At 45.7% G+C, this 17,837-nt stretch overlaps 1 protein-coding gene across 9 annotated transcripts in view; it reads left to right on the top strand.

Annotated features, from left to right (window-relative positions):
* LOC104344009 (guanine nucleotide-binding protein G(o) subunit alpha) overlaps nt 1-17,837 on the top strand; it is a 135,233-nt gene that overhangs the window by 42,609 nt on the left and 74,787 nt on the right. For 4 of the 9 annotated variants that reach the window (XM_086469267.1, XM_086469269.1, XM_086469272.1 and 1 more), the window contains exon 3: nt 9,444-9,585. In XM_086469267.1, the coding sequence (XP_086325393.1) occupies nt 9,444-9,585 (142 nt within the window). Of the gene's footprint in view, nt 1-9,443; nt 9,611-12,807; nt 12,864-14,278; nt 14,300-17,837 lie in introns of all 9 variants that reach the window. The other 5 variants (XM_086469268.1, XM_086469266.1, XM_086469265.1 and 2 more) reach the window with 3 other exon arrangements.

Here is a 17,837-nt window from a genome sequence, read left to right as displayed (position 1 = left end):
TCTTTGCTGTTCTTACTGAGCTGAGCAGGATGCATATTAAAGCTAATTAGGTGCATGTAGGGTATTCGATATTTGATCTTAATATTAAAGGCCCCAGGAGAGGGCACATTATCAAAGTTACACAACTGCAAATTCTAGTGAAACCAAACTATGACAGTGGACTGACATTGCATAAAACCCAAATCTGTGCCACTCCCTGCTTGGTGCAGGACGTGGGGTTCTGGGGCAGCCTCCGCCTGTGTCCCTGCTTGCACCTTTTGCTTCTCATCTGGGCAGGTTTGGCTTTTGGGAGCATAAGAAACTGGTTTGGGGCAACAAGAAAGAGGGTCTGTTGTATTGCTTCCATATCAGCAAGTGGGATGGATTATTTTTCCCCTAACTGCACCCCTATACCACCATCCCCCATCTCTGTGCTTTAGGGCAAGGGTATGAGGTTTGGTTTTAGTACTGAGCTGGCACTCAAGGTCAGCTCCTCAGCGGATGTGTACCAGCATACCCCCACCGGCCAGCATGCAGCCTGACCTTCATGGGAACCAGCGGCTCCCTGTAAACGAGGAGCTCATTTATACTGTCATTAGCACTTGGGAGCAGGGTAGCACATCCAGGTACCGGGACTCCTCTGGGAACCAGTGGCCAGTGGTCTCTGCAGCAAAAAAACTACCATTAGGGTGACTCAGGTGAGTCAAACCACTGATATGGTTGACTCTTGCACAATTAGGTTTGGTGTGGGTAACAGTCTCATGGGTAAACCAGGGGATGCTTCATTTTCCTGACTTTGTGGTGTTAAATTTCAAAGGGTGACTATGTCCCTATTGAGTCTGGTGGGAATACTAGCACAGTTTGCTCTGCCTGCTCAGCCCTGCCTTCTTTTGAAATACCAGTACTGGTGTCTTTCATTCATCAACAGTAATTAATTACTTTCAGGATGCAATAGACTCTTCCTGCTCTTAAACTTATTTTGTATACACACTTAAAAACAGAGTATTTCACTCCACTGCTTCCTATTAGGAAATGTAAATGCTGAAACAGTCCTCCCAGAGCAAAGATGGGAAGGGTTGTTGGTGCATCCCAAATGCAGGGTACAAAAACCAACACAACACCCCAGTCCAATGAAGGACACGTGGCAGGGAACTGAATGTGCAGTCCAGGAAATCGTCTCTCAACTACTGCGTGCAACCAAAGTGGGGATCACCCCTCAAGACAGCCCAAAGCCGAAATTAAGCATTGATGTAGAACTCAATTCAAAAATAATAGTAATTTTAAAAAGACTGAGAGCTGCTTCCAAAAAGCCACACGACTGCAGGGACACAGCACCACGCTGGGAGTTTTCTTCAATGCGCTTGTTTCTGGTTTTGGTCTGAATTAAACTGGAAATGAGGAGTATTCTGCATGTATTTTATATACCTGAAAACAAGCAGAAATCAAAGATTTTTGGGAAGATGTAGTATCTGGCCCCTACATTAGCTCAATAACTGCTTATCTACAGGCAAAAATAAGATGGTAGCAACATCCATTTTGAGTAGACACGAGAGAGTTTCTTATAACATCATTTTCAAGCTTTTTGGCCAGCAGTGAAGGTGCAGAAGCACACGCCTGACATTGACTTCTGAAGGCATCAGAGATACCTACAGGCGTTGATATTAGGCACAAATTTAGCTGCCTTAGAAGAGCAAGAATGCTTCTGCCCTGTAAAGGTCCATGAAACTTTTGCAATTGACTTGAATAAGCTCGACCATTTCCAGGGACGTAGATTTTGGCAGGATTTCAATGGTCTGATGGATTTGCTTATTTCCTAACATGAACCAGCTGGTTAGTTAGAATAATATCTTTGCATTCAAGAAATACTTTGGTGGTAAGAATTCTGGTTTGAGTGACCCAAAGCTATTTCCTCCGGAAGGAGATTTCCCCCAGCTAGGAGTCTATCACAGGGCTCCGTCAGTATTTCTTGGACTGGTGCTAAAAATCCAGGTTGAAAAAATTATGCTTTTTAAAATGAGCTCCATTTGCAGTTTTTAGATGACCCTGACTGAGGAAGCTGTTTTTCTTTTCAAAAAAGCAGGCATGTAGGCAAACAGTCATCTTAATCTCCATCTCAGATAATTTCTTGCGGGAATAGGGTGTACAACATGTCATTCAAGCATAGCCAGAGGGGAAGAAGAATGAGAGTTTTCAGAGATTTGCACTCTGTCATGGAGGTCTGAACTGTGCCTTTGCAGTCTTTGAAACGCAAGGTCATGGGCGTCTGTGTTGATTTAGTTTAACATAATCCAGGAGTTTTTAATCGCATTTCAGGCTGTTAAATGAGAAGAGAATCACTGGAATTTAGCTTCATAACTCCCCTGTAAACAAACTTTTAACCTGATGTCAAGATAAAAATAAATTTTAAAGTAGCTGATTACCTCTAGCAGAAGATTTTCCATCAAAATTTGATCAACGCCTTCCCGTCCCTACATATTAAAGTCAGATTTTTGCATTATTATTTTTCTCCATTTGCAAACAAAGTTTATAGATTTTTTTTTCAAAATTAGGGTTTTTCTTCTTTTGACTCCAGCTCTGCCCAGCCTCACCAGAATAACCTGCTTGATTCTGGTATGAAACAGAAAAGATTATTTTTGAAAGAAAAAGAGGGGAGGAAGCGAGAAAAAAAATCAAAAAAATTTGCCAAGCAAAAATAGATTTGCATGTGCGTTCATTCTAAAATTCATCATGTAAAATCCACCTTGGATCAGTCTATACCCTAAATGTATATGTATGAATGGGGCCCTCAAAAGCCCGAGCAAAAATGCATCGGTGGGCAAATACTCAGTTGCCCCTTTCACACCACCTCCCTTCACCCAAGTCCCAAGTGATCTCCTGCAGTTGCAAGCAGCACTTTACACTGTAGCATCTCACGCTCTTTGCATCGGCTGGTTTTCCCTGCCCTCATTGTGGACTTGAGGATCTCCCCGTACAGAGCGCTCTGAGCTTTCCTGCTGTGGAAGGAAATACTGCAGAAGAGCACACAACCATCCAGGCTGAAGTAGCGGGTGCTATGCAGGGTGCCACTGCCAGCCTGTCACGGTCCACTCGGTGGACTCGTGATGGTTCGTTCACTGTGATCTGGAAGTGCAAAATTAAGGCAACCATGCCAAAGGGGTTTGCTTCAATCAAACAGTGAAACTTTATTGTTTGCCCGTAAAGTGGCATGCAATAGGTAAAGAGGGTGAAAGAAAAGGGAAAAAGTGAAAGTGAAAAGAGGAAAGAGATTGATAGCTACCACCACGGGTCCAAGGCGTCCCTATGGTCCCAGGTCCAGGCAGTGTCCTGCTGGTCCTAACGATCGTCGTGATCCTTGGTGGGGAAAACTTCCAAAGTTCAGTTGCTGAGGAGCCATCTTTTATGCCAAGTAACACACCTTGCTCCTCCTCTGTATCTCCGCCTCTTCTTGGCTCCATCAATGCTGATCAGTCTTTCATGACGGCAGTTATGCGGTCCACCTTATCAGCTCGGGCTTGTCCCATACCAGAGAACGGCACAGCACTCTTCATACCATGCAGCTCTCCGTCCCGGAGTGTTCGTACACGGCACTCTTCGTGCCATGCAGCCCTCTCTCCCGGGGTGTTTGTACTGCATTCCATTCTCGGGATCAGCAACTGTGTCTCAGGCCGGCCGCTGCAGACTCATGTCAAGATGTCAGCCTAACTTTTGGGGTACCTTTTTGTCCGTATCCCTGATGACAAGGTTGATACAATGCTGTTTTCCGCACTGGCTCTTACACAGCCAAAACCAGGTCAGAGTCCTAGAGCCCCGAGAGGTGAAACTCATCGCTGTAGCACAAGGCTCTGTACGAAAGCTGTGCAATGACCTTGAAGTACCTTAATTTGTCCAGGTGAAGGTGAGGAGTGAGGACTGCTCTTAGAGGAACTGGACTGCAAAACTTGATTTGCAAGGTATTTGCTTGTGATACACTTCGAGTGTAATAATCTCCTGGTGCTTTCTTTCCTGGTTTTATTCAAGCAAATCACTGTAATTTTAGGGCTGTGCATTGATATGGGAAAACTTCATTCAGCTGGAAACATCTTGCTGATTGAATGTAAATCACCTTAGGTAAAACAGAAACAGTATGGGATTTATTTTCTCTGGTAGGCAATTGGAAGTCTCTACGTATGTCTTTTACGGTGATGCAGACAGTTTGAAGCCACACAGACTTCCCTGAATTTAGCAGGAGACATTTCAGAGGCATTGGCTTGAGGTTTTGGAGTGATGACAAAGTGCAGGAGATGAGGCAGGGCTGTGTCAGTCAGGAAAGAAGAACCTGCATGCAAAGCTGTGCAAGGGATGGAGGACACTGAGCGCTGAAAGGGGTGTCCACAACAGGCTCCACTGCTGAGCGCTGCCATCTGTCTCCCTCTGGCACAAGAAGGGCAAGTTTTGTAAGATTAAATGTCTTCAGACCAGCTGTGTTTAAGGAACTTCTTACTACATACTTACAGGCTCTGCTGGCACCATCTCAGAAATACGAACACTTCTCCTTGAGAGAGCTCTTGGAGGGCAGGTGAGGTACCAGAAGACAGGGAAGAAATGTAAACATGGAGTCTTTCTCTAAATATAGAGGGAGAAAAAATGAGTAAGAATTATAGACCAGTCAACTTCTAGAAGTTTCAAGAGAATTGAACTATCAATCAAACAATTTGCAAGCACCTAGGAGATAAAAAGCGAGATGAGTGACATCCAGCATGGATTATACAAAAATGAGGAATGTTAAACTAATCTCATTTGATTTCTTGGCAGAAGTAGGAGAAGAATAGTTGGTGCCATATCTAGATTTTGGGAAGAGTTTGACACAGTCCCACTTGACTGTCATAAAGTGACCTGGAAAAACAGTCTAGATAAAACTACTTACACAAAAATGGATGAATAGCACAACTCATACCCAAAGGAGGACTCTGTCAGCCAGGACTCTGCAGGGGTCTGTGTTGATTTCCTTAAAAATTTTCATCGGTGAAAAATGAATGAAAATACATAATTATACCTGGCAGTGACGTGGAGCTGGGAGAGGTACTTCAGCACATCGGAGGATAAGCTTTACAGCTTAAAATGATCTTGGCAGGTTAGACAAGTGAGGACTGGGTCTAGTCTGGGGCACTGTGCCTCAAGAAGGAGGAGACCCAGTTGGAGAAGATGTAGGGAGGGGTCATTGCAGTTACTAAACCTGGCTTAGGTTGGAAGGGCTGGAAGGAAAACATCAGAATATCTTCTCTGGGACTGCAGCAGGGAGCAGGGGAAACTGTAGCCTCTGCTGCAGGAGGTTTTCAGGATAGATGGACAAGCATTCCCCCCAGCAGTGACCTAGGCAAACTGGCCCCTTGCTTGGATCAGCCCCAGGCAGAGATCCAGCCCAACCGTGCTGGAGCTGTCGTGTGCTTTGTTCAAAGCTGCTGTTTCACAGCCGCTGGGGCAGTGCGTGTCAGCAGGGACATACGGCAAAATTATCTTTGGCTTTGCCTTTTTAGTAGATTCATTTTGTAGTGAAAGGCTGAAGGCATGTAAGTGCTTTTGTTGAACGGAAGCCAAAGCGAGCTGCTACGCAGAATGCACCCCGTTTCCAAGTATTTCATTTATTTTGTAATTAAGCAATAATCGCTGAGGCAGTGGACACTTCTTCAGGATTAATAACTTGCTGGGGGATGGCAGAAGATCTGATCTGCAGTGGAACCATTTTCCCCAGCAAATACCTGTCTGTTAATGCCATTCTAAAATGAGGATGACAACATAACTTGCAAACGTATGGGTTTTGCTGTTAGCAGCTGAGGGATAAGAAGCAGACATTAATAGGTACATTAGACAATCAGCTTGCTTCAGTTGTCTCTCACCATTCGATTCAGAGCGCGGTCTTTCATTAGTCACTTGGTGAATGAAATGGCTTTTTAATTGCTCAGAATCACTTTTTAAAATGACAGCATTGTCTCCCCCCTCCACAGCCCCCGGGGATCCTCTTAAATCTCTTTTTTTTCCTTTGCCCTGGAGAGAACTGGCTCTAATGTGGCAAAGAGGAGCCTGCCTGCAGCAGTTTCCTTTGTATTTCAGACACAGGAAAAAATACAAGCCATTTAGAAAACAGAGGATTCACACTTTTAGTGATGAAAACCCTCTGTTCCCATTAATTTGCAGGTTGCTTAAGGAGGAGCCCACCCTGCCGGAAGCATCCCAGTCTTGATGTGCTGCTCACTTGTATGAGTTCCTACATGCTGTTGATTTTTAATGGTCACAGCTCACTACAGTATCCAAACCCCACTGCTTCTTGTGTCCTGCAGCACAGAAGCTGACTCAAGCCATCCCCCATAACAATATACCTCCCAAGAGTGTTGTCTGAGCTTTAGATGTCCTCTGGGCAGTAAAGCATAATAGCAGGCAAGAAGAAAGGTGTATCCCAAATGGATGAACAGCAGCATGAAAATTTCCAAAGGACTATGGGAAAAGCTGCCAAGGAGTTCAGCCATCAGATTGCTGAGGCAAGCAAGAAGAGAAACAGTTGCTAAAAGCATATAGGACAATAAACCAGTTCATGGTGTCCTAGCAGGCTTTGGAACGACACTAGTCAGTGGGGATTCACTCGCTCAAATATTAGGTAATGTGTTAACTGCATGATTGATTAATCCGTAGGTACTTCCTACAGCAAAATTTCAATACTGGCATCCGCAGTGCTGCTTTCAGTAGCTGTGGCTGCCTTCCCGGAGAGGTTTCACAGAAGAACAGTCAGGGGTTTTTTTCCTCCACGCTCTTTTCTGCCCCCTTTAAAAGTAACGCTTTTATGTCTGTGCTTTGAATGGTGTCAGCGTGTTGCCCAGTCAGCAGTATGTTCACTGAGGGATCCCAGAGCCACTCACCATCGTTTAATTCTGCCCCTTCAGCACAAGGAGCCCTGTTACTTGATAGGGAGCTTACTGGCTTGGAGTATTTGGAAACATTGAATATTTAGAAGAGAAAATGTCAGGCAACAACTTCATGGCACAAGGCCAGAGACAGTTTAAACTGTGAAGAAGACCGAAGATCGCATCTTTCCCTGTACAGCTGTTCAGCCCTCTTATGCTGTATCAAGTCCCTAGTTGATGCCTGTCAGTGAAAGGCAGGAACCAAGCCAGCCCAAGGCATGGGCAGCCCACTGGCTTGGTCAACGGCTGGACCAAACAATTCAGCTGCGTCCTCTTGCGGCCCTTACACTGCCCCTCGTGCCCATCCTCTTCTTGCCCCTTTCTTGTCCCCCTCTTATGCTTCCTCTTAATTGCCCCAGAACCAACATTTACTCTCTCCTGCCCCAAAATCCAACCCCGAGCCAACCAACCAGAAAGAATGAATTATTTCTGGTGATGCTTTTGCTAACCGCCTGCTTGCCTCCCACGGGACCCCTGCTCTGCCGAGCTTCTTGCTGTCACGCTCATAGCTGGGAGGAACTGGTGCTGTACAGTCTCTCTTGAATTCAAACAGGATTGATGCAGATCTTTGTGCTTTGTGCCAGCCATAACTCTTCAGGTTTGACTGCAACTTTTGACAAAGAGCACATTTCCCAGAAGTTCAGCAACTTGTCTGAGTAACAGTAAATGACCCATAAGATCCAGTGCTGACACATGGCTCTGCTGGCCCCCCTCCTTCCCCGTTACTCAAATGCTGCTACTCCAAACCTCCAAACAAGCACTGGATTCTCACAAAATAGAAGCTACGTAGTACAAGGTCTGCTGTTGCCTGTAACTCTTCATCAAAATCAAAACTAGCTATAGAAGAAATTTTGACAAATTGGTAAGTCTGGATTTCCTAAGTCTGAAAGGCCTTCATCAACCCCTGCTCTTCTTAACCTATGCGAGACAAACCAGCAGCCCCTCATGCTCTTTCCAGTTCCTGGAGCTGCAATACCTGAGCAGGGGGCTCTGCCCAGTTCCTCAGATCAGTAGCTTAAAAATTTATTGGACACCAATTAATTTGAACTACTGCCTGTCTTGGGCTGTCTTTGCTTGTAGTCATATTTTTCCAGGACTCAGAGAGTGTTGGAGCAGCTCCTGCCAGGAGCTCAGTGATCAGTGATCAGTGAGCAAAGGTTGTGGTGGGGAGAGCAGAGAGTGGGTCGCTTGTGTTAGAAAACCTTTCTGTCAGCTTCACATCATGGAAAGTATATCTGTAGCTTTGTCAGCATGTTTCTGTCAGCCGTGCTCTTCATGTAGTCAGCTGTTAATAACACGGGACTGGCATCCAGCCCTGTTCTCCACCGCCACCCCAGCACTGTATCTATTGCAAGATCACTATGATGCCCGCTAGTGCTCCCTCTCCCCAGAGGGGTGCCAGCACTGGTCGGGACCTTGGTCTGTGTGTATCTGATTCAGAAAAAAAGGAAACAAAAATCCTCTTACAGACAGGACGCTAGGTTTTATCAGTGACCAGATCTGTTACTGAAGGACTCTCTGTTGTCCAGTGAGATCTGAGGATGAGCAAGCAAGGACTTAATTTCAGCTAAGCAGATCATCCCCTCTGCCACTATTTAAGAGACAGAATCATAACTTATGTCTTCACTGGGAAGAATCATTGTCAAACACAACTAGCTCTGCAAATCCTAACTCTTTTCTAGACACACCCAAGTTTAGTTCTTGAGTTACTTAGAGCTGAAGAAATTATAGGCTTCAGTCTTCTGCCCTGAGCAAGGGACTGCAAGAACTTGGTCCATCACATAGTTCTCATGGAGTTTAATAGAGAATAACTAACGCACAGAGCATCCAGCGCGCAGAGCTGATAGGACTGTGTCCCACCTTGCTTCGGGAAGGGATAACACAACATTCCTTGAAGCAGCAAAACTCCCAGCACTCTTTTTAAAGGAGAGGGAAGGAGGAAGGAGGTGTAAAGGGTTGTAAATACTTTTAAGTGCCACACAACTAAGGCACTTCCCCTATCCATGCCTGTGTCCCCGTGTGTACAGGGGTGTTTCGACTCTGGTTCCTTTTGCAAGGCACCCCAGGAGTTACTGTGAAAAGGACTAGACAAGAACTAGGGGTTTCTATCACTTGTTTCAGTGGTTAAGATCTGATCTGATGGTCATTGTAAGCATTGAACATATTTCCACAGACCTTGACAGGAAAGGTAATGTAGGACCTGGAACACAACCCCCTGCCCAGTGACCAGTAAGCAGGCAAACACAAGACTCTCCAGGCTCTGGCATTTGCAGTTCAGTTAGGAGGGAGGTACCATATGCACCAACCCTGCACAATACCTCCTTGAGAGAGAGCTAAAGGGATGCTGATTCCAGGCACCAGGCTCAGACACACTGCTGGTGAACAACCAGAAAGGTTTAAAAAGAAATGCTGACTAAATTAAGTGAATTGAGCTAGCAGATGTGCTCTTCAAAGGAGCACAGCTCTCTTTTAAATGTCTTCCTCACTGAAATTACATTCTCAAGAGGTTTTTGTCCTTTGCATTTTCTTCAGGATCATCCATGAGGATGGCTTCTCTGGAGAAGACGTGAAGCAGTACAAGCCAGTGGTCTACAGCAACACTATACAGTCACTGGCAGCTATTGTACGTGCCATGGATACCTTGGGCATCGAATATGGTGATAAGGAACGACGGGTAAGTTCAAAACACCACTACTTGGGTACAGAGAGCTGAGCATCGGAAGGCTGCAGAGCACAAACAGGAGGCATTTGCACAATCTGAATACCTTGGAGGGAAAAGGAGGAAGGGGGAAAGATTTACATCACTGTTGTATGCGTATTGCTCGTGCAGTTTGTGCAACAGAGGCATAGGCGTAACTGCATATGACATGCCATTTGTACATCTGCGCTAGGAAGCGTAGCCCTGGGGACCTCTGAGTCACAACAGCCACAGTCTCTCATGCCCTGACACTGGCCAGGCCAGTACAAAAAACGTTCTGTTATCTAGGGATAGCCTAGACAGAGGTACTGACAGAATTGGGGGAACAGCGAGAACATGTGTCCTCTCTGCTGTGCATGTGCTGGATACACAGGCTGCAAGGAGAAATGTCTCGGGGAGAAGTCTTGCTGCTGGTCAAATCCCTTCCACTAGCCTGCTAATAAAGGAAAGCTTTTCAGATTAACTTGCCTTTTCTGGGGACCTGACTGACTTTTACTCACACACATGCCATGCAAGTGTACACGTACAGCAATTTCACTTGCAAAGAAAGGGATGTATTTCTTCAGTGAGGTTGGTATGGACAGGGTCTTAGGCAGCAGCATTAGCATGTGTCTTATCAGAATAACTATGTGATGTCTGGCAGCCTTCTTCTGCCACACACCTAAGACAGCCTGTCCTTTTACAGTTGCTACTCTGTTGTTACTTTAACCAGCTCCCTATTTTTAAACAGTGGCTCCTTTGTGAAGTGCCCCTGACAGCGCCTGCCTTTCCTTTTCGCATTTCTGGCTCAGACAAAGCCCACACGGAGAAACTCAGAGCCCTAGAGAAGTCAAAACCACCCTTTTTGCATGCTGCCATACCATAGAAAGTAAAACTGCTTGGTTTCACTGGAAATAAAACAATTTCAGATTAAAGACCTGGTAATGGCAAGTCCTATACAGCACTGATTTTGTCATAGCTATTTTTAGGAAGCTATCAAATGACAGATGTACGACATACCCCAAACTCCTTATCTGAGGGTTGATAATAAAAGCATTCACTAGAAAGGATGCCAAAATCCTGCTGTGGTGTTACTGTATGAAGAGGTACCTTATTTCTCCCAGTTGCAAAGGGGTATTTTGATTTCTTTGCATCTAGGGATTTTTCCCACAGGAGCTCTAAATCCTGGAGACATTTCCATCCCAAACGTAGAGATGATACCATAATGGAGTTCTTGTGAGCTTGCCGAGAACTAATGCTGATGGCTTTAGAACTGAATACATTAATCTGTTGATTACTCCGTGACTCAGCTCTCAGCAAGGCAACGTATCTTGTCTCAGCTAAAAACCTATGCCCAGGAAAACAGAAACAAATCATTCTCTGTGTCTGATAAATAGTTTGTGGCAGACAGCTTTAAAATGTAAAACTTGGGGTTTTATTTAGTGCCTGAAATCCTAATTCGAGGAAGGAAACTCAGCACTGCTTTAGCAACAGGCCTGGCAAAGTATGGGTGTGGAGGGGGAAAGCTGTTATCAGGACTGACAGGAATGAGAGATGGAGTACCGGGCTACACAAAATGTCGCATCTGTTCATATTCCTGTGGAAAAATGCCAAGTGTTCCTAGGATCATACGATAACTTATGCTGGAAAGGAGCTCAACCCCCTGCTCAAGCAAGGTCAGCTCTGAGGTTAAACCAGGTTGCTCAAGGCTTTATCTAGTCAGGTCTGAAAACCTCCAAGGATGGAGACTGCACAGCTTCTGTGGGCAACCTGGTTTACTGCTTTACTGTCCTCATGACCAGAAGGTTTCTCCTTACGTCTCGTGCGAACAACTCTTGTTTCAATTTATGGTTTATGGCACTAGGGATCCTGAGTTACACCTTGCAAAGTAAAAAGCAAGTTAGATTAAGTTCTCCCCAACCTAGTTTCCCCTAAGGTATGTAGACCTGGAGGAATTGCTCCTGTGTTACAATGGTGTCATGCTGACTGTGTACAGACAAGCCTGCAACAAACCACTATAAACCAAACAGCAATCTGAGAGGGCTGATTTAGAGTATTTTCTCCCTTCTTAGATGGAAGTGTTATTCCTTCATCCAGCAGTAGTCAAAGGGGAAAGAAACCAAGTCTCTCAGGCCACAGTCTTCCACTTGCTCCTTTCTCGTAGTCAACCTCCACAGAAAGTTGCTGGTATTAGTATGAAATAGTATTTATTTTAATCTTAAAAAGAAGTGCATGGCTTCTGCTACCCTGCTTTTGTTATTAATGCACAGCTGCTATAAAGAGAGGCCATTAAACGGGTGATTTGTTGAGTATTACGCTACATGGTTCATCCCTTTTCAGGCAAAGCTTTTCTATTTTAAAAGTCATTCCTCAGCCAAGGGTTTCCAATGCAAATCTTTTAGTGGGGGATTTTCCCCTACTCATCACTTAGGCCCCCAAGAGAAGAGCTCTTGGGAATGGGAGACAGGGCTGTGGCTGCTCAAGCCTGATTCAGCAGCAGGGAAGGGTGGGACACAGGCCCAGGACAGGTTTTCCCCAGGGACTGCTTGGCCGTTACAGTTTCCCCCACCCTGATTTCATGGGAAATGCATCTGCCCCTGCATCCCTTCCAAAAGGCACCCTGACAATGTTCAGAATGAAAAAAAACCCTCCCCTACTTAATAAATTCAAATTACATGATCTGTACTTTTGTTATTGAGGTAAAATAACCAAATCCTCTCTCACTGTTCTCATTTTTCTCCTGCCCATAATTTTCTCCTGCCCTCCAGTATTTAGTCTAATAGAAGCAAAAGACAGGGAGGAGAGTCCAGACTAAAGCCCTTAGCTTTTGTCAGTCAAGTGAGATCAATGTAGGAAATAGGAGCTAAAAAGACAAAATAAATCACAAAAAGCAGATGCTCCAGGTCTCGCTGACCCTCTCTGCTGATAAGGACCTGTCCCCATGTTAAGAACAAAACAGTCTGCATGTAGAGTTTCACTTTTATACGTGCTCCTTGTTAAGAGGAGCGGGTTTTCTTGCAGCTCTTCCTGGCTCATGAAAGGTTCATGGCCTGTGGGCAGCATCTAAGTCCTTGTTTCTTATCCTTCAGCGCAGGGAGACAGGAACACATCCTGCCAGCTCATGGCGCGTTATGACCGCACACAGCCTGGAACGTGAGTCTGGACCTCCAGAAAAGCTGTGCAAGTGCAAAGTCACAAATCCTTTGCATTTTGCAAGAGGGCAGGTGAAAAAGGAGCAGTCAGCGAGGAGACAGGAGCTGGCTGCAGGAGGAGCAGTGTCCGTGGGTGTTCCTCATCTCCAGGGCCATCACCACCCTAGGTCTGGATCCCCGACTAGCCAAGAACAAAGGGTTATGGGAAGGAAAGGGGGGCAGAGGCTTGGTCCCACCTAGCTGCTCGAGACATTACAGCTGGCCCATAGGGCACTACTCTGTCCTTACCTTTATAATCAGATTAACAGGCAGAAAAGAATCAGGCTGTAACATACAGCCTCTGGATTAAACGGTTCTTTAAAGTGCAAATGTATGAATAAAGCAAGCTCCTCACTGATCCCCTTTCAGTGTACCCAGGCGGAGCAAATTGGAAATGGAGATTTAAAGCCAGGAATCTAGAAGTCAGTACAGGTGTTTGGATCTGATCAAGCAGGAAGGGCAGGGAAGTGGATTTTCCTCTCTCCCTTTGAAGAACCAGTTCTGAAGTCTGGCTTCAGAAATCCCTACCAGAAGAAGCATAAAGTCTCTTCCTTGGTGGGTCAATGCTGACCTCAGAAGCTGCTTGGAAATGCAGTGCCTATGGTCCCACTTGGGTGAAATGCCAGAGCTGCAGCCAAGCTGGGGTGTCCTGGGGTGTCCGCAGCTTGGAGTGGTCCTGGACTGCAATGAGCCTGCCCCAGCAAGCACACCGCCCTGTGCAGGCTGGTGTGAAAACAGCTGTAGAGCATGTTCACATTAGCATAAACCAGACAGTAACAGGTTGAAATTGTTCAGAAATTACTCAACGGAGAATCCCAATTATCAGCCGCATGGCTCAGATACAAGTGTCTGAGATGGCAAGGTCACAGGTCCAGTGCTTGGAGTCCGGAGGTGGCAGGCAGTGACCTTCAAATTGAACTTTTTTCCCAGTCTCTGCTTCAACTATAAAAAGGAAAACTAAAAAGCTGCTAAAGTGTTAAAAAAAATTTTGTAGGGAATGTTTTCCTTCAGGCTTTGTAGCAAAATGTGTCTATGGTGACCTTATGCTGTATACAGTATGTAACTCCTGAACTGTGAGCTAACCAAAGACTACCCGGGACATTTAAAAATACTGGCTAGTAATGTTAAAAAAAAAAATCTGTTTAGTGCAATTGAACAGCCCACCCGAGGTGGCTGGCAAAAGGGGCCACGTGCACTAGAGCTGCATCTACCCTGCTTCTGAACAGCAGGGTGCATGCAGAAACCTGGCACCCCCAGCCCCGTCCCCTCTGCACTTGCCGAAGGCAGTGGCAGGAGCAGGGATGTAGCTGCTGTCACCTGCTGCCTTCCAGTTGCTGGAGGGGAGCAGTGTGTGGGAGGACCCCTCTTTCATAAGACCTGCTCCTGTGTAACTGGCTTTTTCTACTTGTCAGCTCAAGATTTCCAGGCGGGTATCTGTTTAGACCAGCTGGCTCCTACTGTGTGTCCCTAACCCGAGCTCTCTGAGAAATGCAAAAAAGCTGCTAATAACTTTGAGGAGGGTAGGCGAGGTTAGCCAGGCACCACCATGCTGGTAGGAAGCTTCTGTTTGCTGACTGGTAGCTAATGGGGTGATCTGGGGGATGGACACAGAATTCGTGGGGTTCTGCCACTGCAGTGAGGATACGGCCAAATCTTTACTGGTCTGCTGTTGTAAGCAATGGGAATTTCGCCATGGTGAAGTGTAACTTAGAGCTGCTTTGTAGACGAGCAGGATGGAGTGGGAGAAAAGGGAAATGGAAGTCAGGGGCGCATTAGCCACCCCATTTTTGCTTGGTGTCAGCATTTGTCTGTGTGTCCAGCTGCAGCTGAAGTCTGCTTGCTTGCTGTGCACAATACCACAGCATGCATATAACCATTCCTGCTGTATTAGGTCTGCTGGGTTCATTACTGTAGCAGCACAGGACAAATATTTCAGCCTGCCCTTTGCTAAGGTGTAAAGATCTGTCACTCTTTTTCATTAAGACCAAAGCCGTCTTTCTCCCACACCTCCCTCCTCTTCTTTCCACGAGGTGCATTTCAGTTATCATCATTCATGTTTTTGAGCAGTGGAGACAAATAAAAGGCAGGGCATTTCTTGAGAGGTGGGAAACAAAACAGAAAGGAAAGCACTTGTTTTCACAGCCTGCCTTGTTGCCGGGGAGATGGTTGGCTCATTCAAGAAAGGCTTGTTGCTGGCTGAGATGGCCAATGTGTTGGGAATCATTGCTGCAAAATGAGGGTGCGGGAGAAAGAGGGAGACAGCAATGAACAAGGGAAAGCCCAGAGTAAACTCTACCTGCATGGGTACGGTGCATGACCCACAAGCCCTGTTGTGCCAATTCTGGAGCCTTTCTAACCAAAAGCTGCGCTGTCCCCATCCCACTAATGTATTTTCCTCCCTCAGAAAGCCCTTGAGCCCCTGAAAAAAGTCTTTCTTTGAAAAATAATCATAGTAGAATAACAGCAGAACGTGAAGACAGTATATGATAGCCCTTTGTGCCGACTAAAAGAGCCTGAAACAGTCTATTTCCATGCTTTTGCTCTACCTCCTAGGGAAAGTCAAACTCACTCATCAGAAGAGATCCCAGCCAACTTGGCTGAGAGCTGCGGCCAGACCCGTGAAACCTTGCTTTGGTGCAGCAGCAACAGCACAGCTTGGCTCTGTGCTCCTGCAAAGCTGAAGTCATGGTCATCAAATAAATAACATATGATGATCTTCATATAGCAAAAAGGATCACCCCAGAACTGCTATCTGGTTTGCTGTAGTCACGCTACTAATAAAGATAGCGTTTAGAAGAGACACAAAAGAAGTTTGTGTCATGACTATAAACACATCATGGCTTGCTCTCGCAGACAGAATTTAGCTAGAAGATCAGGTTGTAGGGTTGGAGGTTGCCAAGTGTTCATGTAGAGTTTTACTTAGGCTAAGTTTGTCAATCTGTCCTCCTTTCCAATCTGGGTAGTTAGAGCAGAAAACTGGCAATTCATTTAGGGCTAAAATGTGATCTGAACTCTGACACCACGCAGATTACATATTTATGGGGCAGCAGTAGTGATGATGAACAACAGTCAGAATCTCAGTCTTCTGCAAACGTGTCACAGTGCTTGTGAGCAGGAAGAAATCCTGAGTTTGTGAGGGAGGGAGATGATACCGGCTCTGAGGAAACGGGGATGGACAGGGACTCAAATAGAAATAAGTCTCGAAAATGTAACAGCAGTGGAAACAGCTGGGTGCTTTAGGCAAGTGACTGAATTGCATGGACACTGCTGCACCCAGAGACATTATCAGGTAACTTTTCTTCCAGCAGAAGAAATCACTGACAGAGCTTTAAAAACCCAGACTTCCCCAGGGAGGCCCAATGTGACCAGTTTTAGTTAAAATTTCTGAAGAATGAAAAAAGGCCATGTGAAATGGAGCCAAAAGGAGGCAAGGGAGAGTGGGTGGCGGTTGCGTAGAAAGTTGGAAACACATGTCATGTGGAAGGCTGCTCTCTGGAAGGTGCCACCTTGCTGAACGGTTGATGTGCCAGCGTGATGCTTTTCACATTGGTCCTGCTTCAGGATGATATCTGTGGTGTTGGCATGGCAACGCTTTAATCCTGACTCAGAAGTAAACACTGGGTCTGCTTTTTGGATTCTCCTGGACACCGTGGACTGGTGGTGAATGGGCAGAAGTCAGGGGACGGGATGAGACAGAAGTTCACCTGGTCTTCCAGTCCCTTCACACAGTCGGAAACCTGTCCCTAAGAAACACATTTCTAGGGAAAAAAAATATTTTGGTACACTTCAGCATCATTTCTAAGTGAGCCAGATGAGAATAAGTGATGCAATCACAGCTTAAAATGCCACTCAGATCTGTTTCTTTGGTGAGCACTTGGCATCAGCCAGGCACTGTGGATAGGTGACGCTTGCCATCCATGCCACCTTCCCAATCCTGAGATTAGCTTTATAGCTAACTGTCCTATAAAACCACTGACCAGAACAGATGCCATCAAATAAAATTAGCCTTTTAATTTTCTTTTGAAGAAAAACAGACAAAGGAAAGAGATGTCTCAGGAGATCGTTGATAAGAGAGAGACCACAGTCATCTCACTCCAAATCCAAGCTCCAGATTGAATCTAATCACATCTTTCACCACCTAAAGAGGGCTTTAAAGAAGATGGTGCCTGAGTCTTCCCAGAGAGACACAGTGAGAGAACAAGGCTGCGGTCACTGGTGCCAGGAAAAGGAATCCCAGCCGAACACAGGCTTGGGCTCATAGCCCTTTCCCTGTTCTCTCCACGCCGTCAGAAGAGATCAGGACAACCTGCTCTTGAAGGGCAGCTCAGCCCTTCGGGCATTAGAAGTGCGGAGGGATAAGAGAGGTCTGAGGACATTTCTGTATGGGAGGATCAGTGAAAATAGGAAATACCCAAAAGGTGATTTTTAAATTAAGAGTATTGCCTTCATCTTCAGCTAGCCACCAGGAGAGAGGTTTGTCAGATGGATTCTCCTGGCATTGATTGCTCCCTGACTGGTGAAAACCACAACCTCTTCACGTGCAAATACATCTTTAGAGCTGCTTTTTTTTTCCTGGTGCCTCTGCTTTCAGCTGCCATTTCAGGCTTGATTTCTGAGTAATAAACACTAGCCCTCAAAAGGATCCTTGAAAAGGATTTCCACCTCCCCCAAAACTGTCCAACATCCCTGTTCACCTGTGAAAATGCAGACCCTGTGCCATACAGAGGTTAGTCTTTCCTGCTCCTTGCTTGCAAGCTGTCTCTTTTCACTGAGAGGGGGATATATTTTTCCTCCATGAGCTTTATGCATTTGATACTCATTTTTTGGATGATGCAGGGAGTATTTTTAGTTTGAAAAGAAGAAAAAACTCAACCCTATTCTCTTGGAAGAAGGGTTGCCTGCCTTCCCCTGTGAGATTTGTTATTCAAATGCAGCTGCAGTTAGGACTGCCAGGGACGAAGTGTGACAGGGAAGCACTCGCATACAGGGGAGAGAGAAGCAGCCACAGGACTGTGACATTAGAGGTGAATTAATGAGAGGTGGAGTGCTGCTTTCCAT

The sequence above is a fragment of the Leptosomus discolor genome, chromosome 8 (assembly GCF_034619465.1).
Source record: "Leptosomus discolor isolate bLepDis1 chromosome 8, bLepDis1.hap2, whole genome shotgun sequence".
In the NCBI taxonomy this organism is placed as follows: Eukaryota; Metazoa; Chordata; class Aves; order Leptosomiformes; family Leptosomidae; genus Leptosomus; species Leptosomus discolor.
This window is presented reverse-complemented; position numbering and strand designations above follow the sequence as displayed.